Source organism: Labrus bergylta, chromosome 23 (assembly GCF_963930695.1).
Source record: "Labrus bergylta chromosome 23, fLabBer1.1, whole genome shotgun sequence".
Taxonomy (NCBI): Eukaryota; Metazoa; Chordata; class Actinopteri; order Labriformes; family Labridae; genus Labrus; species Labrus bergylta.
In genome coordinates this window covers 11,840,938-11,866,885 of record NC_089217.1, presented here as the reverse complement: position 1 = coordinate 11,866,885, position 25,948 = coordinate 11,840,938, and the positions used below count along the sequence as shown (strand labels likewise).

The 25,948-nt window shown below is 41.4% G+C and overlaps 1 protein-coding gene across 2 annotated transcripts in view; it reads right to left on the bottom strand.

Annotated features, from left to right (window-relative positions):
* Nucleotides 1-24,957, bottom strand: part of grm8a (glutamate receptor, metabotropic 8a) — a 216,443-nt gene extending 191,486 nt beyond the window's left edge. For both annotated transcript variants that reach the window (XM_020644056.2, XM_065951301.1), the window contains exons 1-3: nt 24,801-24,957; nt 24,224-24,373; nt 18,594-19,418 (exon numbers count right to left, since the gene is read on the bottom strand). In XM_020644056.2, the coding sequence (XP_020499712.2) occupies nt 18,594-19,136 (543 nt within the window). In that variant the 5' untranslated portion in view covers nt 19,137-19,418; nt 24,224-24,373; nt 24,801-24,957. The remainder of the gene's footprint in view (nt 1-18,593; nt 19,419-24,223; nt 24,374-24,800) is intronic.
* Nucleotides 24,958-25,948: the final 991 nt, after the last annotated feature.

Sequence of the window (25,948 nt, the reverse complement as noted above, 5' to 3'; positions counted from 1 at the left end):
TTTAATATGAATCCCAAGGAATAGCTGGCTTAGATGTGAAAGAGCTTTTAACAAGCAAGATAACACTGAGAAATAACTTTGACTGAACACGATTTTCAAGGTTCATGAGCATTTATTGTTGATCTTTTCTAATGTCCCTGACAGTTTGAGTTCCTGACGTCAGGAGCTCCTATTTGGGGAAAAAGAAGGAGATGGGGGGGGGGGGAAGATACAGGAGACAGTTGTTGATTTTTCCAGAATGCAGACAGTAAGATGTGAGTTTATCATAGCATTGCATTCTGCCTCCATCTGCAGTTCAAACAGATAATATCAGTGGGAAAATTTAAGAAAAATAAATGACCAGGATGTTTTGCTTTTCGATTTCAGAGAGAAACATTAACCAATAATAACCATAATTACTTTTCTTTATAAACATCTCCAAAGCAGTGACGATTTGATGTTTCTGTATGGAGTGTGCCTTCCTTCCAGGGTATGCATCCTGGTGTGTACACGTGCACCCCTGTGTGCGTGAGCGGAACTATTTTTTTTCCGTGCATAAACCTTGGCAGGTGTCCAGCGCCACTTGGACGGAGCTCAGTGAGCGACTTGTCTTGTCTTAGCAGTTAAATCCCCTCTGAGGCGGCGAGTGAAACACGCTCAGAGTTTTATGTATTGTAGCGAAGCAGCTTTTTTATGGAGTTAAGCAGTGGTAAGCACCCCCCAAAGGCTTTCTCAATCGCCTCGCCAACAGGTATTATGATACACAGACTTAGGTTCACTGACAGACTCTCCAAAGAAAAGCTGCCAAAAGTCTGAAGAGGATGGGCAATTACCATTATACTGGATTACATACATATATCAGAAAGATCAGAAAAGAAATAAGATAAAGGAACTATTTCTCTATCTACAACTGTGTCTCTAACTCAAGTATTAACACACAGTTCAAACTGTAAATGATGTTTGCGTCACTTTCATCAGTTACATTTTCACATGGACTTAATATAAACAAATGACATTTTATTCCTTATATTTCTGGATGGAAGATGTTGAACCTTTTTTTTTTGTTTGTTTTTTTAGATTTATTCTCAGGATACAATTGAAGGTATTGTGTTTTTTACATGACTTGAAATTATAATATTAATAATTATATACATTTCTTCTCTCAACAGTTTTAATCAAGCACAAGCACTACTCGATGGTACTCAACTACAATAAGTAAATTAGAGATTTATTTTATTCTGCCCTTGCAGCACTCAGTTACGTTGTACCTACACCCTCCCCCTCAGAAAAAGTTAGCAAAAAGGTATGCAACCAAAATAGCTTACTGGCTCTATTTTGTTATTTATGAGAAGCTGATGACGTGGCAATCTGCATTTTGGTCTTCAAAGCATTGCAGGAAAAGCTTCCAAAGAGCGTGTTCAAAACAGGAGGACACAAATAGCAGATTCAAAGAGGGGGAGTTGTGACTGTGGAAATCTATGACGTAGTATTGTGGAGACACAAATAAATGAGCTTCAGACAACAATGGGTTATGCGGTCGCATGTTGACATCATTTGATTGTTTAATGAAACATCCCCAGCATTTTTTCAGTTCTAATCACATCTGGGAATAAAACAGGGAATTGCTTGAGTCTGTTGACCTGGGACACTTAAGAGTGTTTAACATATTTTTGTTTAGTTAATACAATACTTTACCATTATGAGGTTTAGTGTAGTCTCTACAAGTACATGTTTTAAGAGTGATTATGAAGTTGAAGAGTACATATTTAACAAATAAATACCCAACAGATACATGGCCATCTGTTAAAGCTTCAGTGTGTGTTGAAGAGAGAGAGCAGGTGTTTGGAAGGGTTACGTCACTGTGAATGATGCCCTTTGAAGGTTAAGACAGACTAAAGGAGAGGCTGGAGCACACAAGGAAATTGAAACGATCAACAGGGGGGTGTCAGTTCCTTGGTGGTTTCAAAAGTGAGCTTGTGATCAAAATGTCAGTGGTGCAAAGTTTTAAAGCAGCGATCAGCAAGTGACAGAAAAGGACATAATGTCACACAATATGAGAGGAAAGAACAGTCAAAGTAAGACAGGTAGATAAAGGACATTAAAGTGGGACAAAAAAAAAAATCCTCAATTGTAGGTGCCCATGCTGCAGTAACGTCAATTGGTACTGATGAAAAACACAGATATAAGGAGAAACGCAGCCAGAGAAATCTGCAAGGATCGTTGTGGGACCACTCTCTTTACTTGTGTGTGTTAGCACAAAATAAACAGGTTTATTTTCAGATGCTGTTGATGGTGTGATAGTGCTTATTAACAGGTGTGACAACTGAGGATTGATAAAGTGTGATGGTTCATACACAGCACCCAACACAGTTTTGGCAGATGACTGTTCTGCTTGAGTCTGGTTCTACACTGAGTTTCTGCCTGACGTTTTTCATTGCCACTGTAACTTCGACACATTTCGCTTGGTGTGCGTGATGGATTAATGTTGGGTCTTTGTAAATAATTTAACAAAGAGTTGGGTCTTTGACCTGCACTGTTGTGAAGTGTCTTTAGAAAAGATTTGTTATGAATTGGCACAATACAAATACAGATTGATTGATTAAAACATGTGTATGGGGGTGAAAGCACACGTGCGTCAAAATGTTGAAGTTTCACTCGTTTACACTGTGACAACCCTAAAAGTGGATAAAATGTGTATTTTAATAAAATGCTCTTGTTTTACTTACAATGAAGAAACAAATGGAAACATTCTGTATCCTTCACGTTAAGTTGTTTTCTCTTTGTGACGTTACTGTCGCCGTCATTACCACCTTCTCCTCTTCTCTTCAGACAGCACAGCATGAACTAATGAAGCAAATCCAAATTAATTAGATAAGGTCATAAGAAATAGCTAAAAGCCATTTTGACATTTTTTTTTATTTGACTTGCATCGGTGCAGTGAGTTCCCCTTCGTCAATTGTTGACACCAGGGACGCTTGCATGTACTTTGTATCACTTGTTTTGATATTAAGCTAATTTAATTCATATTAGAAAACAAATTAAACAATCAGAAGCAGGTGTTAGTTATGTCTGCTAATGTTCCCCTACAGACTGTGGTTTTTGTTGCATCAAAACATTACATAATCAATCATGCAAATTCATCACCAGCCCAACGCTATGAGGCACATTAAAGTGACTTCACAGAAATGACTGGAAGACATTTTGGAGAGGCCAAGGCAAAGCGCAAACCAAATAGAGAGGACACGTTTTTTTTGTGTTTTTTTTTTTCTGTCTCTGTGTTCCTCTCTCGGTGTGCCCTGACAGACGAGAGGAAACACATCAAAGCTTTCCCAAATGTCATCCTAATTATCACAGACGTCGTGCTGAAATATCAAAAAATATACCAAAATACCAAAGCCTCAAGGTTTCTCTCATCACGTAACCCTTCAAATTTAGCTCCAGCACTCAGAGCCATATCAGAAGTGGAGCCATATCGGGAGTCAACAGAAAGTCAGGCTGAGCATGTGATTCACTGTGAGTCACTTCTGACAGACAACGGGATGACCAAAAGTTTACATTTCTTCCTTCAAAGAATAACTACTTGTGCGAGTACATCTAGTGGTAATGCTGTATACCCTACTTCAATACTGGCATGCTTGCCAAGTCCTTCTGTTTGAGAATGTTAGATACCATGACAGGTGTTCTGTTGCTGTCCTGCTCCTGCATAAGTATCAGACTTTACGTCTTGATGTGATAAAACACACATGCAGATTTAACACCAAATTCAAAACAGACATTTCAACCTGCCATAACCCTCTTACTGACTTACACATTTAAAGTCACTGTGGATAATACAAATAGGTGCTTTTCACTAAATCTGCCTCATTTCATTTCTACTCAGGAGCTTGTGTACAACTGTGATTGAAAACTCTCTGAATGTTTGTTGTGCTTAATTTGTGTAACACAGCCTTTCGGTGCATGGGCTTTCACTCAAACGGAGGCTTTTATAGACATTAACGTCAATATCTATACATCCAAATTTGGGATTAGCTTAAGCTTGCATTCATGTTATGCAAAACAACAACTGCAAGGGAGGAATGAATGAGATAAGTATATGTTGATATAGGTTTGATTGTGTCTCATGAGCTGTTTGGGGGGGGGGAAAACGATTTTTGTGAAATGCAACAGGGAGGGAGAAGTTTCCATCTTAACCATGGGAGTTAGAGTCGGATGACAAAGATTGACTTTTATTTTCCAGGGTGATCTATTCCTGCATGCATATTGATATTGCTCTAGAACATATAGCAATATATTGACTCTATAAAACTAAACTGAATGTGCATTATTTGCTGTGAATCCGGCTGCACTGCACTCACAGTATCTGACCTCTGAAACTGTGCAGGCAGAAAGACAAACTGTTTGGTCTTCAAAGGCCAACCTACACCTTAACTGCCTGAAAACACATGCATGCCCTTCTCTGTGCACACAAAGCTGCAAACTCACATGCAGACACACATAGATTCTAGCTACTTTAAATATTAGAGGGGAAGAAAGTAATAAAAGAGAGGAATAGCCGAGTCACAGACATGCTCCATTATCTCATGGTGAGCATGTCGGCCACCCTCCAATGTCCATTACACAGACGGATGTGTGTGCGTGTTCTTTTCTTTTTTTGGGGGGGAAGCCGAGAAAAGAGCTTATGATGCTAATCAATAATCTGAAGTCTGAGCCACAAGCGTCCTCAACTTTCTCTACCTCTCGTCACTCTTTCCTGCCTCCCACGCTACATTATTACAGTTACCGACACAAAAAGGCAACAATTTGGGGAGGTTGAAAGGGGAGGGTAGGGGACACAGGGGTTGAGAAGGGTATGAGAGTAAATGAAGGGAGGTGCAATGAGGACAGAGAGGAGTTTTAAGTCTGGGGAGAAAAAGAGGAAGCGAGGGATGCAAAAGAGAGAGATAGTGACAGAAGGAGGGAATGAGCTGATGAAATAGAAAGACAGAGAAGAAAAGGAGCCCTAGAGAGAAAAAGAGAGATGAAGGGATGTCGAGTGAGGAGGTTAAGTAAGATCCAGGGATGGCGAGAGATAAGATAAGGGCGTAATGGAAGGAGGTAAGAGACTGGACTCTCCTCTCCTCTGTCAGAGCCGTCATTTCATAATACACTCGATCTCTCTTTTCTTTTCAATCCCTTACTGCCTTTGCAACTTCTCACTTTCCATTATTTTGTCCGAATGATATGCAATCCCATGTCATCTTTTATCCTCCTCCTGTGTTCTGTTACATAGCCTCTCTTCATTTATCTGTCCTTCTTGTGTCCACCCTAGCTCCTTTCCCCTCTCCCTCTTCTCTCACTCATCCACGATGCATAATTCAAGCTGAGATTCCAGCATGACGGGCGTGGCCATTAAAAATACATGGGGACACTGCACCGAGGCCGTTTAGTGCTGCCTTACCTCAGAGGAGGAGCGCCCCCGGCTAGGGCAGCGAGGGCAGTAAGAGGAAAGAAAGCGAAGGAGAGAGCAGGATGGTGGTGAGGTTGGGTGCTAGCGCAAAAGCGATGCATAAGAAAAAAAAAGAAGAGTAATAAACCATTGAGGATGTAGTCACTTCCAAAATATCCTCTTCTTCCATTCACTTCAATTGAAGCCTACAGGACAATCAAATTAAATCATGATGTTCTTGTCTCAATCTGATCTACATCCAGCTCCAATAAACTTCCAGGTCCTTGCTGACCTTTGCAGCAACATTTCTCTTACCAAATTTCACTGTGCACAGTCCTGCATATCAGCTCCCTCAAAACCCATGGGTTTTAAAAACAACAACACGTGTCGAAACACAACAGACCGCTGGCTCTGTACAACAGTGTACTTGTCATACAGAGGTCATGGCATCCTTCTTTCCTCATCATCTCCTCTGGCAAGATCCAAAACTTCAAATTCCAGCGCCCCAAAGTTTTTGTTTTAATCACAGCTATAGCCAAACTGAGACGCAAGCGTTCCTGCGAAAACAACACACGTGTTTTGCTGTGCTTTTATAATTTGTTTTGTTTGTTTTCTAGTTTAGTGAAATCATTCAGGTTAAGTTATGTGGAGATGTCAAATTCTTCATTAAGAATAACCCCTTGAGATGTGTCATCTCATTTTCAAGGGGATCCTTGTTAACTCCTCTAAAAAGGACTGTAACATCACAATTGGCAAATGATGTCTGTCAAAAAAAAAGCATTGGTGGGGGGTCGATTTGAGTTCCACATACAGATAAAGTACAATCAGGGAATTTAAATTTGAGTAATAAAAAGTCCAAATGTCTTATTAGTTTCTAAAACACTGCTCATGGAACTATTAGGCATGAACTTGCAACTTGCATGAGTATTAAGGGGTAAAAGAAATAAATATCCTCCTTGACCTCTAGTTTAGGGGGTAATTGGCAAAACCCTGCAAAGTAATGCACTCTCCCTCTGTTCCACCTTTTCTTTCATACACACAGACCAAAAAACACATGAAAATACTCTAAAGTCGTGGGCAAATCGATCTAACTTGAAAATAGCGATCCCAATAGGAAGAAACAAAAGAAACATGCCATAAATAAACACTTCCTGTCAATCAATCAATCAATAACATTGATCACCGCCGTGCCACTTTAAAAATAAAGATGGAAGAGTTGAAATACTGGATGAAAGTGTGAGAGAGAGTAAGGGTGTCATATCCAGCAAATGTCATGTTCTATATCTTCGAAAGAGGACATCTATTTTAAACACTCACACACTAACACATGTGTCCACGCATGCTGTCAATCCCCCTCCTGAAGACGTTGCTTTTTGCAGGAGAACCCTGCTAATGTTCTTTCCATGTCTTCTCGCCTTTCTTTCATAAATAATACCGAGCTGCTATTAACACGGTCAAAAAGAACTGCAGGAGATGGCGAGCAGGCGCAAACAGCAGCAGCAGAAGAAGAAGAGAGGCGGCAGAGTAGGCTGAGGCACACCAAGAGCAGGGAAGCAGGGATGTGGAAACGCTAAACACTTAACCTCTTTTTTCCTACTTCCTCCCACCTGTTTTCTCTGATCTAATGTAACATCGCTGCAAGATGTAAAAACACCTTCCGAAACCCGTCTTTATCCCCTGAGTCTTCCCCTGCTCTTTTACTGAACTCTCTTCCTCCGGCGATTACCATTTAACTGCCTCCCGCTCCTTATCTATCACCTTTACTGCCCTGCTGCTTTCTGTCCTATCACTTTGTACAGGCCTCACTCTCCTCTCATAAGGAATGGAAAAGAGGCAGAAATAAACAACATGGATGGGAGAACATGGGAAAATGACTAACAACAGAGTAAATATGGATTAGGAGGTGAATCTGATAAGAGAAAAAGCATCGAATTTCCCCTCTATAAGTTGATTTATAGCCACAACTTTCATTGCGAAACATCATGAACGTCCTCAGAAAATATTCATAGCTCAAAATCAAACACCTGATATCATCCATTGAGTTTTAGATCTTCACCAGTGGCTACTAATAAAAAAAAAAAATGTATTATTTCACCCCTTGAAGAAACCCCATCAAGTATTCCCTCTCCGTATTTGTCCTACTTTTCTCAAAATTGAAAGAAAAAAGTCTTAATTGTTAAACTTTCTGAATCTTTTAGGTATAAGGGTGTCATACTGATTCCAGTGCTTCATCGTTTGTAATGCCTCTTAGAAGTTAAGACTGACAGAAACTTATTTTTTTTCTCTAAAAGATTGAAAATGGATTCAAATGCTGTAGTTTTTTTTATTTCAAATCCCCGTCTACGGCTGAGTAATAGGTTATGAGAAATCGTCTATGAACCTTGTGTTAATACATTTTTAAAGAATTCATACTTTATTTTAGTTTCACTCTGGGAATTGTAATGAAATCTTAACATATTTTCCTTTTTGATGTTGCTAAGTCTACTTTACAGGCGAGACGCTGTCTGAACATTAATGAACATTGTCTCCACCCATGCAGCTCCACAGGACGGTGCTGAACTTATCACCCAAGCGTTGGTTCTGTCACTTACCGCAGCATCCACAAGTCTTCAAACTAATGAGATCATTTAGCAGGCACACGGATCAATTTCAGAGACACCAGCGAGAAACAATCAGATCATTTGTGATAACAGAAGCCGATCAGGAAGCAGCTGTTCAGCACAGATTCATTTCTTGTTACTACAAGACAACAAATGCTGCAACAACAAACAACAACATTTGGTCTTTTTTCGACAGAGAGACATCTAGCAAACACAGCCAGCAAGTCAATACCCACGGACTGAAGCTAACACACTCAGCTGAAGCTCTGTTTCCGATTACAAATACCATCCATAGTCATTTTCATGCTGCCACCAAATTTCACACCTGTATAGCTGCATAATAGAGTGTGTGTATATGCAGAGGTCTATATGATGACCCAAATAGCTTTACAAGACTAAACATGCAGCGCTCGCACTGCAAAAAATGTGACAAACTCACCATGACTTCCTCTCAACTTCTCATTTTGAGATGCAGACCTGTCTCACGTACTCAAATCTCAAAAAGCAAACTAGCACAACAAAAAAACACATGTAAACAGATCCTTGGACACATGCTCGATTTGCACATTTATCATCCCCCCCCCCCCGAAACTAAAACCACAGAGGGCAGACGGAGCTCAGGTGTTTTAGTTGAGAAGCAGTAACAGAATTTTTTGAAGAGAAATAAGGTGTAAAGGTAGAGAAAAAAAAAAAAGTTTTGCCTTTGTGATTTTTCAGTGCTGCTCCAATGTGGTGAACTACATCTACTGTATTCACAACACAGACTAACTGATTTTAGGATTTCATTACACAGAAGATTTGTGTTCACATTATACAAAAAGGTGGCTCAACTAGAATTGTATATTGTGCATATTTTTCAAATATTCAAAAATATCAAATATTCATGTAGCCTAACAAAAATTGTCTCGAAATTTGACTCACGTTTTTTGAAGTTAATGTTCTTTCTCATTTGCATGAGGAGTTGAAGCTGTTAAATCCAAAGTCCAGCATTGCCCCATGGTACTAGGCTACTTGTGTCTGTTCCAGTTCAATAGTTTAGTTGAACCTCTATCCAACTAGTTTTAGCGAATAAAATGCATTCAAGTTATTGCCGCTATCTAAATGTTGCTCAGTCACTTCACATTTAACTTCAAAATGTATCTTTTCTAAAGACTTATTCCTTAATATTCATGCGATAGTTATCCTACAGTCTACGCACGCAGCTCGTCAAATACTTAACGTTACAGATCACTTACACAGCAGCAATTTAATTTGACGCCTGAGGGAAGGAGCACAGGTGTCACCAATTAACGTTGATGAGGGCTGCGTTCCATTTGGTGTTCATTAGCAGTGAGCACGTCAGCACAACACGGGACAGTGAAGCTAACAGACCTAAATGGAATGCAGCGTTTTGTGTGAGTGTGCTTTTTTGCAGTGTAAATGGACTTTTCTTGGATTTCTTTTACCTGGTTTCCCCCAGGTAGACTGGAAACATTTTGAAGATCATGAATTCAGGAAGGCCTTTTCTCCCTGATGTCACGCATGTATGGGAAGCTCAAACGCTGTTATTATTTTAGGCCTTGTTCCCTAGAAACCAGTTCCTCAATCTCATTTTCTCTCTGTGTCCAGTTCATTTGTCTCAAATGAGAGACCCTACTGTTGCATCATCCCAATGCACACTGGGAAATCATGTATGTATCTCAGTATTATTTTTTTAATAACAGCGTTTGAGCTTCCCACACATGCATGACATCAGGGAGAAAAGGCCTTCCTGTATTCATGATCTTCAAAATGTTTCCAGTCTACCTGGGGGAAACCAGGTAAAAGAAATCCAAGAAAAGTCCATTTACACTGCGAGAAAGCACACTCACACAAAACGCTGCATTCCATTTAGGTCTGTTGGCCATAAAGATATATTCTATGTATGCTGAAAACGTTTCATCAGGGAACCAAACTGGAATTCATGTTGGAATGACAAGCTGAGTTTTAGTTTAAGTCTTTGATCCATGCTACCCTTTTGTAGAACTAGGAACACTGTTTGCATGATGATTAGACAGAATATTGTGCTGATACACATGAAACACGCAGAATAAATGCCAAAAAATATCAAACCAATATTTTTCTAAATTTTCTTGTGTCGTTTTTTCAGTCCAGCCAATATCTCTCACTCACAGCGGACATGTTTTCTTGTGAAACAGAGGTATGACTAATAGCACAATTCACGTTTGTGTTCTATGTAAGCGTGCCAAGGTCCTGATACTGTGCACACTGGCTCACTGCCACAGCTTCACACTTAATTTGCTGTTGGCTGAGTATTTAGTGCTTGCAATACATAAAACCTCAAATCCCAACAGTGTTTTACAGTGTGTTGTTTGCAAGTTATACACATGTCCACATGGGTTTTCGTTGACCAAAAAAAAATGCATGTACATGCAGGGAATTTGGAGCGTCTCTGTCTGGAGCAACAGAAGAAGTGGAGATGATTCTGTGGCACTTACTTTAAAAATGACAGACATATACATGAACACCTCTTTAATTTTTAATATCGCAATTCAATTTCAGCAATAATTAATGTGTGTCTAAGTGCATACATTTCACAGATGGACAAACGTATTGATATAACATTTATTTTTAATACCAGAGGAACACATGAACAGGCAGATTCCATTACTTTGGGAGACATCTACAGTACATTTTAAATAGTTTCAGTTTTGAGTAAGATGCAAAATGAGTTAAGTTCACTTTGAATTTCCTCTGAGGTATGCTGCCGCGACAGCCTGGTTTCCCCACAGGAGTTAACAAAGTTTCATCATATTACATGTTATGTCATCCCCTCTCTCTACTCTGGGCCGTAAAGTATAACCCCTGCAGCCCTTACAAGGCGGGGGGGCCCAGCTGGTCAAAGGGCCCCGTCCATGCCTGTGAGAGTTTTTGTTACATGTAGGCTTTATATGTATACACAATATGGGGTTCACATCAGGACGCTGTCTGTCTTTTCAGCATAAAAATGAAATAAATATTGTCTTAAATCGTTGCTGGTCGACACCTTTCCTAAAATAAGGTCTATATTTTGAACGTTACACGTCCTGTAAGCAGTGAAGGGCCGCGTCTGGGCTGGTAAATTTGTCTCATAGCTGACAGCGTTTACAGTAATGACCAGATAAAGAGTTTAATGAAATCCTGCACCGTGCAACAATATGTCATGAGAAGAAGTCAAATACCTGGAGTACCACGTACAGCTCCCGCATCATGACAGTCACAGGATCAGCACCTTGAAAGCGACTGTGACTGCACAGTTTGTCATGTTAAAAAACTCAAGACCGTTTAAAATGTTCTCACGACAATTAACTCCATAAAATCGATTAACTCCATAATAGACTTGTGTGTTCATTTTTCCTTTAGAGGCCTGTGAAATCATAACAAAAGGTTTTAATTTCTGTGTGTCATGCTCCCTCTCTTCAGCCAGTTTGGCCGGGGGGAGGGGAGGAGTCGACTTTTCATTCATGGGGCCCACTCAAGTTTGGCTCACATGTTTGAGGTACAAGGCTGTCTCTATTTCGTAGAACCCAATGAAAGAAATGGTTAGGGTTTGTTCGGGGACATAAGTCCCTCCACAACCAGACAAAAGTGGAAAACTTTGTTAGAGCATTCAATATCATCAGTTACACCTGTGTGCAACACGTAAATGTCCTCTGTGAGAATGTTTCTGTATATTACGATATGATATAAATGTTACACGGCCGTCATCAATTGTATTAGATACAACAGTTCTTTTCCTGCTATTACAAATCAACGCCTGCCTGTGGGTAATGGCTTCACTTGCCCCTTATCAGATTTTCTATTCAGCCACAGACCTGATGAAAGGAAGCGGACAGATAGAATCTTACTCCACTATAATGCTCTATACACCCGGTCCTCTCCACACATGCAGATAATACTCAGAAACTCTATCTCGTTTTCCATCTCCCTCACAAACACATTCAATTACTGCCTTTCAGGAAACCCCACATAAACACACCTTCATGGTCAAGTGGACACAAATAAATCCACACATTAACACATCAGCACTTTCATTCAACACGTTTCGATTGACCTCTGCTTTCTCATCAGAGAACTTGATTAAACTTTAAATTGCATTTCGTCGAACGCTGTAAGTGTGCTTACAGAATATATGTGTTGATATGTGACTGTGTGTATGTGTGTATGTGTGTGCATGGTGGCTTGGTAGAGGCTGTAGCAGAAAGCAGCAGCTTCTCAGATAAGTCTGTTACTTCTCTTTCCAAAGTTTAAAGAAAAATATGACTTCATGCAGTGAACTTAAATCAGGTAACACCTCAGGTAATTGGAAGTAGTGAAAAATATAAACGCAAGTGTTAGTTCTGTATTTGTTTCTTTTAAAGCTCCCGTAAGGAGCTCTGGGTTTGTGCGGATTACAGCGCCCCCTGTGGACAAACCGGTGCATCTTTTCTTTGTGCTGATCTTGTCCTGTACATGTGTAGGTACTGTTTCTGACTCATTCTGCTTCCATGTAACAGACAATTGAATCGCTCATTGTGAAAATTTGCTGTTGGGGGGGGGGGAGCGCTGGTAGCTTTGTGGTTAGCGTGTCCCCATGTATGGAGGCTGTAGTTCTCCGAGGGGGCGGCACGGGTTCGAATCCGACCAGTGGCACCATTCCCGGATTGACTCTATCCCCTGTCCTATCTCTACAATGAAAATAGGCGCAAAAAACCCCAAAATACATCTTCAGAAAAACTGCCGTGAAAAATGTCAAGAAGGCTGTTTCTTTAGCGTGCTGTCAATGTTCTCACCTGACACTTACACCATGGCAGCAGCTACAGGCATTAAAAATACGATATTGAAGAAAAGCAGTTCAATTTGTGATAAATATATTGTTAATATGCTATTTTTTATTGATTGCCTGTCTGTCATGGAAAATGCATCCCTCAAGGTTAACCCCATTTTCAGGAAGTCTGTAGCGCAGTGTTTAGTGTGCGTACCCCATGTACAGAGGCTACAGTCCTCCAAGCGGGTGTTCCCAGGTTCAAATCTGACGTGTGGCTCTTTTCCTTGCCCCACTCTCTCTCCCCCATTTCTGACTCAATCCACTGTCCTATCTCTCAAATAAAGGCAAAAATAAAAAATGAGGGGGAAAAAAAAGATGTCTGTATTGCACAGATTGCAGATCCCTTTAAAACTAATTTTGCACTCTACAGATCTACTCAAAATTGACATGACTTCTTAAGGCAGGCATTTGACAAATTATGCACTTCTTCAAAAATCCAGTTCAGCTTCGCATTAACACAATTTCAAGCACCTTAATACCTGTAAAAACTGTTCACCCAACTTTCCTGCTTGTCACTTCCAAACCCAGATCAAAAAGGATTTGCTCTATTCAGCTGCTAACAAATCCAATTTAGCCCATGTTCGCACATTTCACACGGCTCTTGTAAATGACTCATCTCCAGGCAACACTCAACAAATGAAAGTAATAAATAATTTCAGAAGGACAATTAAGTCTCCCTTCATTTACCATTAGCTCATTAAGTCTGCCTTCGTTAGTAGAGGTTGGATGATCGCGTCCTGCCAGTCTGTCACGACTCCGATATATCCCTGCTGCCAAAAGTGAAGCGATGTGAGCGCACACATGTTCAGGCACAAACAAGGAAGTTGGCACTAAAAAAACAGAGACCCACTTGTGTCTTAATGAGTTTCTCTGTTTGTTCAGTGTGCTCTGCGCCTTCATTATCATCCCCTTCTCATTGCAGAATGCCTCAATGAAAGCAATCAACACCACATCATTACACTCTAGAGGATGCTACTGTAGCTGCAGCTCGCTTTGTCTTTTTGCCATTTTTATCTTGTCTGCGTCTTTCTTTGCTCTGCTTCTTCTCTCATTAAACCCTTTCTCTTTTCCATTGTCCTACACCCTTGTTCTTCCTCTTCCTCCAAATGTCTTTTCCACTCTTTCCCCCCTTGCCTGACATTATTTAATCAAATAGTCTGCAGGATTAGGACAAGACTGTACCCCAAACTCTGCTTGACCTTGTATATAATAGCAAATCTGCAAGGAATTAGGTCTGTATTGGAGTCTGAATAAAATTAGCCCGTCCCCTGTTAATTGCATTTTAATGCAGCTGTTGCCATCCTTGTGAAGCAAATTGATTTGTAATTCAGAGGGTGTTGCTGTGCCTGAAAAGAAGATCGTTCTGGTTCAGCCTTTAAGTGCACAGGAGCCCCAGCCTTCAGTACATTTCAAGGGTTTGAGCAAACATTTGCGCTCGCTAATTTGCTCAACAGCAGAAAGTGTAAGATTTGATTTGCACGTGCATGCGGGCGCTGTGTTCAGAACAGATTTTCTGCACAAAGAAAAAAAAAAAAAAGAAAATGTTCCCTTTATGCATGTGGAATCATTCTGATGGTGTCACAAGTACCTCCTGGGAGTGAGGATGATCATGTCGCAGAATGCATGGCACAATATCCCCCCTCAAACAACACACAGAGCAGTCCTCAGAAAAAGCAATCATGGCGATGGTGATACACAGGCAGATGAATACATCAGTGATATCACACGGTGCAGCAGTTAATTCCCCCGACAGGTAGAGAGGACAGAAGGCTGCGGCTGAATTATGGAAGCAATTGTAAGGCTCGTCTGCAGCTATTTTTCCTTATACATATGTACACAGATGGATGGATGCATATAAGACATACTTAACTAGGATGCAAACCTTGAATAATTGCACACCCACACACATTGCTCACACACCAGCTCCTGCACAGCCGGACTATAGAGAGAGCGTGGGAAAGATTTCTGCTTCTGACCTTGGCTTTGGAACACACAACTTTGTAAAAAACCACCAGCAGAGACACAGATAATAAGTTGTCTTTTTGAAAGGAAAAAAAAAAAAAGTCTGTGTGTGTTTGCATGTGTTTGTAAGCCCCAAGTGGAATCAAGTGGAACTGACGCTGATTGAATGAAAGGGGAGACAGTGTTTTCTAAATTCCCTTAGGCAAAGTCATTCCATTTGCTCTCACCAGGGGACAGACACCACTTATCAATTTATGAATTGAATTTCATTTTCAGCGTCCAATACACAGCGTGAGAGTCACTGAGTAAAGAGGCGCCTTTCACTGCATTGTGAGATAGTGAGGATGTCCCTGTTACACACACACACACACACACACACACACACACACACACACACACACACACACACACACACACACACACACACACACACACACACGCACACACACACACTTTCAAACAGTCCATTAACAAAAGGACTGATATGATAGAAGCTTTTGCGTCCTCGCTTTTCAAAAGAGGTACAATTTGCATATGTAATTGAAAGAGACAGGACAAGTTTTGACATTTATATTCGCTGTAAGGTTTTACAGTGAAAACTTTCTGAATTTGCCTCTAGGCGATTTGAAAGGTGGACAAAAGTCGTTTAGGTTCGCAAATTCATGCTGTGCTGTAATTACATACTTTGAACAAATGAAATCAATAACCATTAACTTACGAAAGACATGTGGCTACAGCAGAAAAAAATACACACACGTTAGAAAAGATCTCAAAATATTACACTGCATAGTGGTGAAAGAAGCAGGGGTGGGGGGGGGGGGTTAATATGTTTGGAACTGCAGTTCATCAAAATATGAGGCTTGAAGATATCCCTCTGACATCATCCTTTGACACTGTCCTATAGCTTATTGTTTGACGAGGTGAATGTCGTTTTATGAATGATATGGGTCAAACAAAGAACTGACTTGCATACACGAGACCAGGGCTCTATTTCCATGTAAATTAAATAGTCAATGTTGGCCTCTTTTATGATGTTCAACTTTTTGGTAAACAAATTTGAGGCTAGTACTGACCAATAATTACTGATATACATGTAGCTAGTACATTGACATAATTTTAACCCAAATCATGCTCTTTTTAAGAACCCTAACCAAGTAGTTTGTGTGTCTAAACGTAACCTACTACTATATAAGCTACTGATCCACAACATGAAGCCCCTGCATGTGAAAAAAGTCAAAAATCTATTTTTTTCTTTTTTTGCAATGTTTATTTTTCTAAAAGTATTACCAGATGGTGCTTATTTCTTATCATTAGGTATACCTGAACGTTAAACTTGCAATTGCACATAGGAAACCACCACTAAGTGAAACATGTCATCATAGTTAATGATACAGCATGTATATAGTCCTTAACCACTTGGGTCTTGTTCTGGGAGTTTTTTCCCCATCATTCCTTACACTATTATAATATTGTACTGCATCAGGATTACTACTTAGCTTGGGTAATGCAGCAAGATTTCTCAGAAACGAAGAAACGTGTAGGTAGGTGATCAAACAACCTCAAAGTGGCCACACAGAAGGGAAACAATAACTTCTTCCCTACATACGCCTAACGTTCTAAGACCTCAGCCATTACTTCTGAGTATAATGTTATCAGAGCTGATATGTCCACAGCCATCAAAATAAGACCCTTTCAATAAACCACAGCTAAAAAAAATGCAGCTTAAATGCAGTTGTGAAATTGCCTGCTTAGTGTGTTTGGATGACCCCTGTTTGCACTGTTTCTTTTATATGCTAAGTTCCTTTGGAATTTCCTCAGAGCTACACTGCTGGGACAGCCTAGTTTCCCCACAAGGATTAACAAAGTTTCATCATATTACATCTCGTGTCATCCCCTCTCTCCACTCCGTATATCATCCCACAAAGCAAGAACGGTTAAAGATAATCTTCAAAAGAAAATCCAACAAAAGGGACACCAATAACTTTGGTTCAACTCGATTTTCTTTGTGATTGAGAGTGTAGCGTTTCCTTGCCGGAAGAGCAAAAAAAATTGGAGAAAAGAAAGCGTCTGTTTTCTAGGGGATTTGGATGTGGAATTTTCACACAATCTGTTGTTTGAATCTCTTTTGTCTGCAGCTAGATAAGAAGTCACACACACACACACACACACACACACACACTCGATGTGGCTACTGAGCCCCTTGTGTTGAGTGGGCGACTAGCTGTGACTGGCACTGTCAGATTAGCCCATTTATAAAGACATATGTTTATTGCAGCATGTCTTTGTGTGTGTGTGTGTGTGTGTGTGTGTGTGTGTGTGTGTGTGTGTGTGTGCATGCTACATACAGTACTATTTACAGCCTGTGATACATGCAGCATTATTCATGTTAAACTGTGCAGAGAGATACAGTCTTGTGTCAAATAATACCGCTGTCACAGGCTTCTGCTGGATTGCTTGATATCATCACACACACGCACACACACACACACACACACACACACACACACACACACACACACACACACACACACACACACACACCCAGGTACGTTGACTAATCCTTAAAACTCCCCCACACACAATCAGTTGCACACTTACCCAAACATGCTGTTATACATCGGTGGAGACACAAGATTCACTCCCACACTGACATACAATACACACGCATGTACACGCGTGCACACACACACACACGCACACACACAGGATGCACCTAATCGCATTAGGCAAATGAGAAGGAGGCAGTGTGCAGTCAGAAAGGCGCTCTGTTCGAGTGCTGTTGCTGTGACGGATCCTGACATAAATCATGTTTCATTGTTGTTGTTTTTTGTTTTTTTTTATGTGCAAATCTCCAATTCAACGCACGGAGTAGTTGTTAACAAGCACTTTCAAACACACACACACACAATAATGTGTGGATTTCCGAAGGAAAAGGAACCAGAAATCGTGTGGCAGCAAACGCACGCATTTGCTGTGCAAGTGCATGGGATAGATGTGGATGAGAAATGCCATGGCCGTCATTACGGGAACCATATTTCATAATCATGTGGCCATCCATCAGCCCTGTTCAGCTAATGATGACAAAGCAAACACACACACACACTCTTACTCAAACTGCTCACACAAACACACACCTAGAGAGTGTTCTCCGTTGCAGGTTTGAAAGCGTCTGCAAGGACAAACAGGAGCAGCACAAAGAAGAGGAACACAGCCACGTGCATTCACATGAGCACTCTTGAGGAAGCACAATTACGCCATCACATGTTTAAAACACATCAACACAAAGCCATGTCCAATTGGGTACCACACAAACACATTCAAGCACACGCACTGAATGAAGTGGCTGTTGACAGATTCAAGCTGTAATTGATACCCGTGTTTGGCAGCCATTTTTATTTGGCTCGACCACAAGCCAGGAATGATCTAAGCTCCCAAGCACAAACACACACATACACACACACACACACACACACAAAGGCTTTCTTTACAAGCACCACTTGAAACATCTTGACACATCGCTCCACACACACATACATGGGAGATAAATCCACACTTTAGGCTCCTTAAGGCTAATGCACACAGGCTGAAAAAACTTTCTATCTCAGTTGGTAAAAATAAACGTGGCACTGCTGCCGCTGATGGAAACTCAAGGAAGACAGCCTGCATTTTAATTGGTTGTCGTCACTCCACTTTATCTTGCCAGGAATGTTGGGTAAGGGGACAGGTGCAAATTGAATTCACAGAATCCTTCACACAAACGTAAAAGGCAAAGAAAGGAAGAGATTAATGAGTTAAATCTTACCTTAAACAGGCGCAAGATGTTGGCCACCATAATTGACACGGAGCTAGCTGCAGCTCCAATCACCCCTACGATTTTATCGGGCTTTGTGAAGATCGGAGGGTCTCCATTAGCGCAGCGAACGTCGGATCCATCCCTCTCTATCAAGGCTTGCACAAACGTCAGCGACTGCTCAAGTGCGTATGTGTCCCTGGAGCAGGTATCCAAGATTCGGGCCCCCAGTGTGATGTTAGGCAGCAGATCGGGGTCCTTGTTGATCAGATCAATGGCGAACATCATGGCCTCCAAACGATGGATGCCCTTTTCCTTTTTCAGCTCCCCGCAGGGTGTGCCGCGATCCCCCCTTGAGTGCACAGGAAATAATCCACCGAGGATGATGTCCCCATCCAGTCGGATGGAGTGGGCATACTCAGGTGCGGCCTGGGGGTCTATTGGGATCCGTTGAGGGGAGGTGACAGGAAGGAGCCAGGTGTAGGAAGTAGCCATAAGCAGGAAGAAGACAGAGGGAGACCCTAGGGAGGATGCCGGGCTCCAATGTGGTTCCATGATCAACTAATGATTACCAAACAACAGCTAAGGTGATCTTTACAAAGATATTCTAAAACTCAGGATGTGTATTTATGAATATTACTAAGGGTCTTCCTATTGGTCAAAAAGGGAGGGGAAAAGGTCCCCGGGGATGGAGCTAGCCGAGCCCCATGAGCAAATCATATTCCAGAATAGGCAGTGTGGTGCAGAGAATGGTTTCCTAAAAACGTGGCAGTGATGTACTGTAGAGGTCTTGTTCTGGTTGATGCTGTAATCCACAAGTCACATCTTCAGCAGAGCCTGTTGAAAAGAGACAGAGAGAGAGAGGAAGTCTGAGCACCAGTGTGATGTGAACATCAAGCTGCTGTAGGGATGCACGGTCCACATGACAAACATGAGTAAACCACTCACGGGCTAGAAGAAAACGCAGCCAAGCATACAAAAAAATAATAATAACTAGTCACAAATACACACATGCTCATTTGCCTGCACACACTCACATGGGTATAGTCTTTCTAGGAGGAGCTGTCAAATTTGCACTTACATTCTATAATTGAAAACCCAAAGTCTGTCAGTTTATAATCACCTCTGCACAAACACACACATTCACACTCCTCTCTTGGCATATCGATGAGTGGAACAGCTGTTGAAATGACAGCGGAGAACCCTGGGCTATTCGCGCAGAGGCTTCAGACTACCTGCTGCAGTGGAGACGAGGAGAGCAGGAGAGAGAGGAGGGAGGGAGGGAGATGGGGGGGAAACACGGACCGAGGCGAAGGGAGGTGAGGGAGGAGAGGCAGAAAGTGAAACCATGTGAGACAGTGCGAGGGAAACAGGAGACGGCAGTGAAGAAGACAGAGAGCGGCACCTCGGAGCAAGCGTGCTGCATCATTCAACAACACCTGTTGTTTCTGCTGCAGCTAAATGAACATATTACATCCAGTACACCTAGCTATGCGCACACACCACAAACAGACACACATACACAAACAAACAAACAAACAAACAAACACGGGGCTTGAAATCTTAAGAGGTAGTTTAAATTCTGAATGTTGTTTTAAAGCATTAACAGCATTAAGTGCGTAAAAGTGAACCATCCTGGTCATGATACAAGTGCTAATGTGCTTTCAGTAGGCAAGGCCCTGGGGGATTTAGTTTGTCATTTGCCTTTTGCATGTTGGATATGTCCAATCTGAGAGCAATTTTTCTGCTAAGTTTTGTCCCTTTATTAGTAATATATTGGGCCCTGCAAGGCAAACGAGCATTTGTTAATCCATTCCCACAGTTTACAAATCTGTGTGCACAGTTTAGGAAACTGTGCAGCCACATTGCATATCCATACGCATGCATTTGTAATCTGTGGGGAACAGATTTGCAAACGGCTTTTTCTTTAGTTCGCTAAGCCTTATCGATAAGACTGGAAATGTGGGAAACAGTTATTTCCAAAAATCTGCCTTACACCTTAGAAGCTTGTGTATTAACACGGTTTTGTTATTACTCTTACAAAAGTTTAGGTATAAGAAAATATATCTTTTTTTTTAATGCAGGTCCATCTGTTGCAAAAAATTCTAATCATTTAGCACAGTTTGAGCAAATAAGTAAAATTTTTTTCTTTGGGCTTTAGTTATTCTGACAGATAGACTATGTTGTTTTTTTTCTCATTGTCACATAAAGGCAAGCTATCCCTCCTTGTTTTTAGTCTTTATGCTAAGCTATGCTAGCCCTCTGCTTGCTGGAGTGTCATATTATACCGTCCCATTAACATATTCACATTTCACTTTCAAACACTTAAGAGTGGATTATATGAATTTATGAACCCAGGCTATATCCAAGGCTAGAATACCAAGTAGGTAAAACTGCTCTGGGCGCTGGACCCAAAGGGGCCAAAAGAATTCAGGCTTACTTTAGGGAAGTTAGAGTGAGGTAATTTAATGAATTTCAAATGTGACTGTCTGTACTGTATGCATCTCTAAAGCACATTATAAACCTTAATGTAGAAGATCCTTCATTCTGACACCATCTATAGGCCTTCAGCTCTGGTTTGCCCCAGGGTCCCCCCCAGTGGGTCTGTCCCTGCCTCCATCACGTCATATGAGGCCCTAATGATTATTTTAACCAGCACCTTTTCTACCGACTTAGGATCAGAAACTACTCTTTTACACTCTTAAAGCTTTCTTAAAGGAGCAATTGTAACTCTGACACCTAGTGTGTAAAATTAGTACTGCAGTCTAGCTTCGAAGCATTGGCGCAAACTGTCTCCCCCCCTGCTGCCTCCTCCCAAGAGTTGATGTGCAGGTTGCTCATGTCGTGGACACTGAAGCTTCAGTGTTTAACCAGCTCTAACTTATCTTCATTTTTCATTTTACCTCGTGTTTGGTCGTGGAGCTTAATAGAAACATTCATTTGCTTTTTTTTTAGGTCCGGTAGAATCAGTTAAATCTGAACCTGTTTGCTTGCCCACTTCCATCGCTGCAACACCTGTTGGTTTGCCGTCTGTATGTCAAGTGAAGGGCGTCTAAATTGGTCCGTGAGGGAGCGCCTAAAAGATGCCTTTACTTCTCTGGTCCAAACAAAAACAAACCATTTCGCACCCAAATTGAAACTAAGGAGGAGGACATACCGGTTTCTGCACTATTAACGGAAAAGGTAATACTGCAACATAGCATGTTTCCTTAATGTCTGATGATAAAGTAAGGTCATTTTATGATTTCATTCAGTAGATATCTTACATATTGGACGTTTAACTCAGAGAACATCAACTAAAAGGTGGCCAAACTAATAGCAAGGCATCATCTATGAAGCTTTGATTGACCTAGGCTTTCTAATTTTACCCACAGGCGCCTCTAACATGTTTCAGGTTGAGGCCTCATCACAGCTAGAGTCACACTTCCACAAATGTGTCTATAATTTGATTCTGTCCCAATTGATTCATCAGTTTCTTTCAACTCTAGATGGAATTAGGTCAAAGCCACTCAGAGTCAGCCAAGCCCCCTCTATGATTAAAACCCCTGCTTTACATATAGGTTAGCCACTACTCTTCTTGTCACAGAATTGTTTATTCAACACTTTTTCCTTGGACTCAGGCTAAATATAGCCCTAATAGGATCCACTGTAGCTCTCAGACTCAGCTTCTGTTGATCATCTCTCTTGCGATTCATCTTCTCGCTTCTCAGAAATGGGATCTTCCAGTAAGGGGGAAGCTTCCACATGGACTTAAATTGACCTAATGGATGTCTTTAATCTGGGGAGAGCATATTTATGATTTAAGAAAATGTTAATTCATGATGTAACTGCATGCAACGCTCTTAGGAGACGTGTCAACATAAATCAGATGTATATGTTTCATGAGAGAACTAAGGCCCTGAGGTTATTAAATGTTTTACATCTCATTTGGGCTGATGATGCTCCTGTCTGAGCTACGGTATATCAACACAGTACTTCTCACCTGATCTCAACACCCTGATCTCAGCTATTACTCTTTTAGTCCTGTGCCCCCATGGGAGTCCTTGTCCTTCATGACGCCTTACAAAGGCTTAAGAACCAGACTTTTTCCCCCATGTGGCAGCCTAATGGAAGGCACCAGATCTACCAAAAAGGAGGTTTCCTGACTCAAAGATGAAGATGGTCAAACCCCGGGAGGCTACAGCTGGCTCATCGCTTGTTTTCATTTAAACTCACCTGCCTGGCTGTGCAGGTGAGTGTTTCCCCACTTCTTGTTCTTCTCTTGTTTTATCCTGTCTGCTTTTTGGTTTCACTGCTTCTATTTTTTTCCTCTCATCTGGCCTCCTTGCCCCTTTTTCTTTCCTTCACTCTTTAAGTCATTCTCCTTCCTAGATTCTTTAATTGTCACCCTGTCCTTTTTTTCTACTTTTTCTCATTCACACTTTTTCTTTTTTTAAATTCCATTCCTCTCTGCCACCGTCTCCTCTCCGTCACCTCCTCATTTCTCTGGGGAGCGTGTTGCTCTTTCTGAAAAAAACATCAGAGCTTTTCTCTCTCTCTCTCTCTCTCTCTCTCTCTCTCTCTATCTTAGAAGGGTTTTCTCCGAGGCTCCCATTCAACCATTTCTGTCCGTTTTCCCTCACAATCTCCATCACCTCTACGTCTACGTCTCTTTCCATTGATGTCTTACTCTTTTTAATCCCTTTTGCTCTGATCTCAACCATCTTCACCACTTTCGAGCTGATTTTTTTTTGTGTGTGAATAAAGCAAGATCGTGGGCAGAATGGTGATCCTTCTTTTCTCACGCACACACACACACACACACACACACCCACTCTGTGGATACACTCCCCTAATTCAGCGAGGCACTGGCTTACCCAGAATGTGAATAAATTCATAATGAGGCATTTCCTGAAAATACATACATGGAAAAGACACCCATGCAGGAAATTTCATATTCAAAACTGTGTGCAAACCCTACACGTTCTCTCTTCAACATTATCACCAAGTGGAGAGACTTTCAACCCATGTTCAATGTCATATTTGGATTGATTTTTACATGCATTCATTCGTAGAAGTCCCAGCTTTTATTGCTAAGAAACACGCAGACTATAGCACAGCCCTTATTTCTAAAAGCCCCATGCTTCTAACATGATTAAGTCATGTGTCTGGAGATAAAACGCAGCCTACAGGTTCAGAAATAAAAATGGGAGATCAAAGTCTATGGTTGAAGCTCATTATGCAGCGCTATATAGGCTTCCTTTCTGCACAGCGTTGATGGTATTCTGATTGCACCACAATTAAGACATCCACTGTAAAAGCGGATGTACACCATTGCATTGGTATCTTCAGGGAGAGCAAATTATGGAGCTTTTGTTCATGGCTCTGTGTATAAAACAAGGTAAAATTGAGTTCCTATGAATGAAACATACCTCTTTCTATTTACTCACCTAACCATCATTGCACAGATTCCAGGTGAAATGAAAAGAATAAGTCGGGATATTAAGAAAATCCCATAAGAAATAGGCAGCAAGAGGAATTGAGACAATAAATAAGACAGAGTACCCAAAAATCCATCACTGGAGAGAAAACACCCATAGAAAAACAGGAGGTTATGGTGTTAAAAAAAAAAAAAAAAAATACAGAATAACTGTATGAGGTACCTCAGGAAATCAAATTTATCCGACAGTGTGTGAAGGGTGAGGAGCTCCGTCTCTCCAGACCTCCCCCGCGGACTCCTCAGGGTCCCTGTCCGCCTCAGGCAACTTCCTTGCGGAGCTCAGCAGTTTTTACGCCCAAATGTATCAGTTCTTCTGGAGAGAGAGAGAGAGATGTTTTCCACAACAGCAAACGGATTTACAGACAATATGATAATCCCAATGGCGAAGACATGACAAAGAAAGGCATCTTTAGGTGGTCGATGTTAAATGTTCAATTGTTTTTTTTGGTTTTTTTTAAAAGTGCGCAGTCGTGAACCAGCAGCGCAGATTTTCCTGGTGAAACGCAATTATTACGCCTGCACTTGTTTAAATGTGACAAAAAGAGGGAGGCTGCCTGTAATGAAGTCAATACTAAAGAATGTGAGTGAGCTACAGAGAGGGGAAGAGAGAGAGAGAGGGGGAGAGAGAGAGAGAGAGAGAGAGAGAGAGAGGGGGAGAGAGAGAGAGAAGAGAGAGAGAGGGGGGAATCCATCATAGACGGAATCTGTCAGTCATGATCAATATTGTTGGTAAAACCCACCTGATTTCCATCCACGGTGCTCCTTTTCTGTCTCGAAGCTTTACGCACTTGGCGCATAGACCCCCGTCCCCGCGTGAAGTCCACTCGTGTCGCTCTTCCACGGACGCGCGCGCACACACACTCCTTCAGTCGGTCGTCGGTGCTGAAAGGGACAGCGCACGACTCCACAGCCGATGAAATAAACCCCCCCCCCCCCCCTTCCTCCTCCTCCCCTCTACATGAAAACATATGCCTATTCCAGGCACCAAATCATCGTCTAATTGCGCCACTGTCGTCCGGCAGAGCCCGCACATTCAATCAAGTTTATGACTAATCAATGGGATCGATAGTTTCCACAGTGGAAGGCTTTGGTTATTTGAACACATTAATAAGTCATAAAAATATGCTCACACAGGCGTTGCGCCACACACTCTTTAATTGCCTCAACTTCAATCCATTTTTTTTACAGCGCCCATTGATTCCCCTTGTAAAAGCAGAGCGCCACGCACGGCTCTTTGGGGCTGAATGGAATTAAATAAATGAACCGCGTCCCATCTGCTGTGTAATAACAATTTGATAAGCTGTGAGGAGGGAGAAAGCAGGCAATCGAAGCGGACCCGGGGTGTTCACTCGTGTGACAATGTGGAAGATGTGCGCAACATGTCCAATTTGCGACTCTGCCACTGCAGAAGGTGAAGGGCACGCGGGGTAATGGCGCCATCTTGTGGCCAAAGTCGTGTAATTGCAGCGGTGTGGGGGGTAAAAAAAAAAAAGCAGGTTGGGGTCTGTTAGTGCAATCATCTTAAAATGCCAGAGCAGGAATTGTCCTGAATGTACTTTTTATCTTCTTTATTCATTCATTCAGAGTTGTCTTTATGGCAGGTCTACTGCTTGTGTGTCCAGACGTCATCAAGGGTCCTTCAGGGTCTATTCATCCAAAATAAAGGTTATACAATTCTTTAAATAATGCTTCCTTCAATATCAGGTTGCTGAGAAAAAACGAACATTTTGAAGTGTTTCTTGAGTGATTTATTTGATAAGCTTGAACACAAAGATACCATGACTTTCCAATCCTAAAGGACTGCATGTCCCATGATGCAACCATCTTCAGACCCTTCTCACCTGGAAAATGAACATTTTCATACAATGCATCTTTTATTTTATTACTT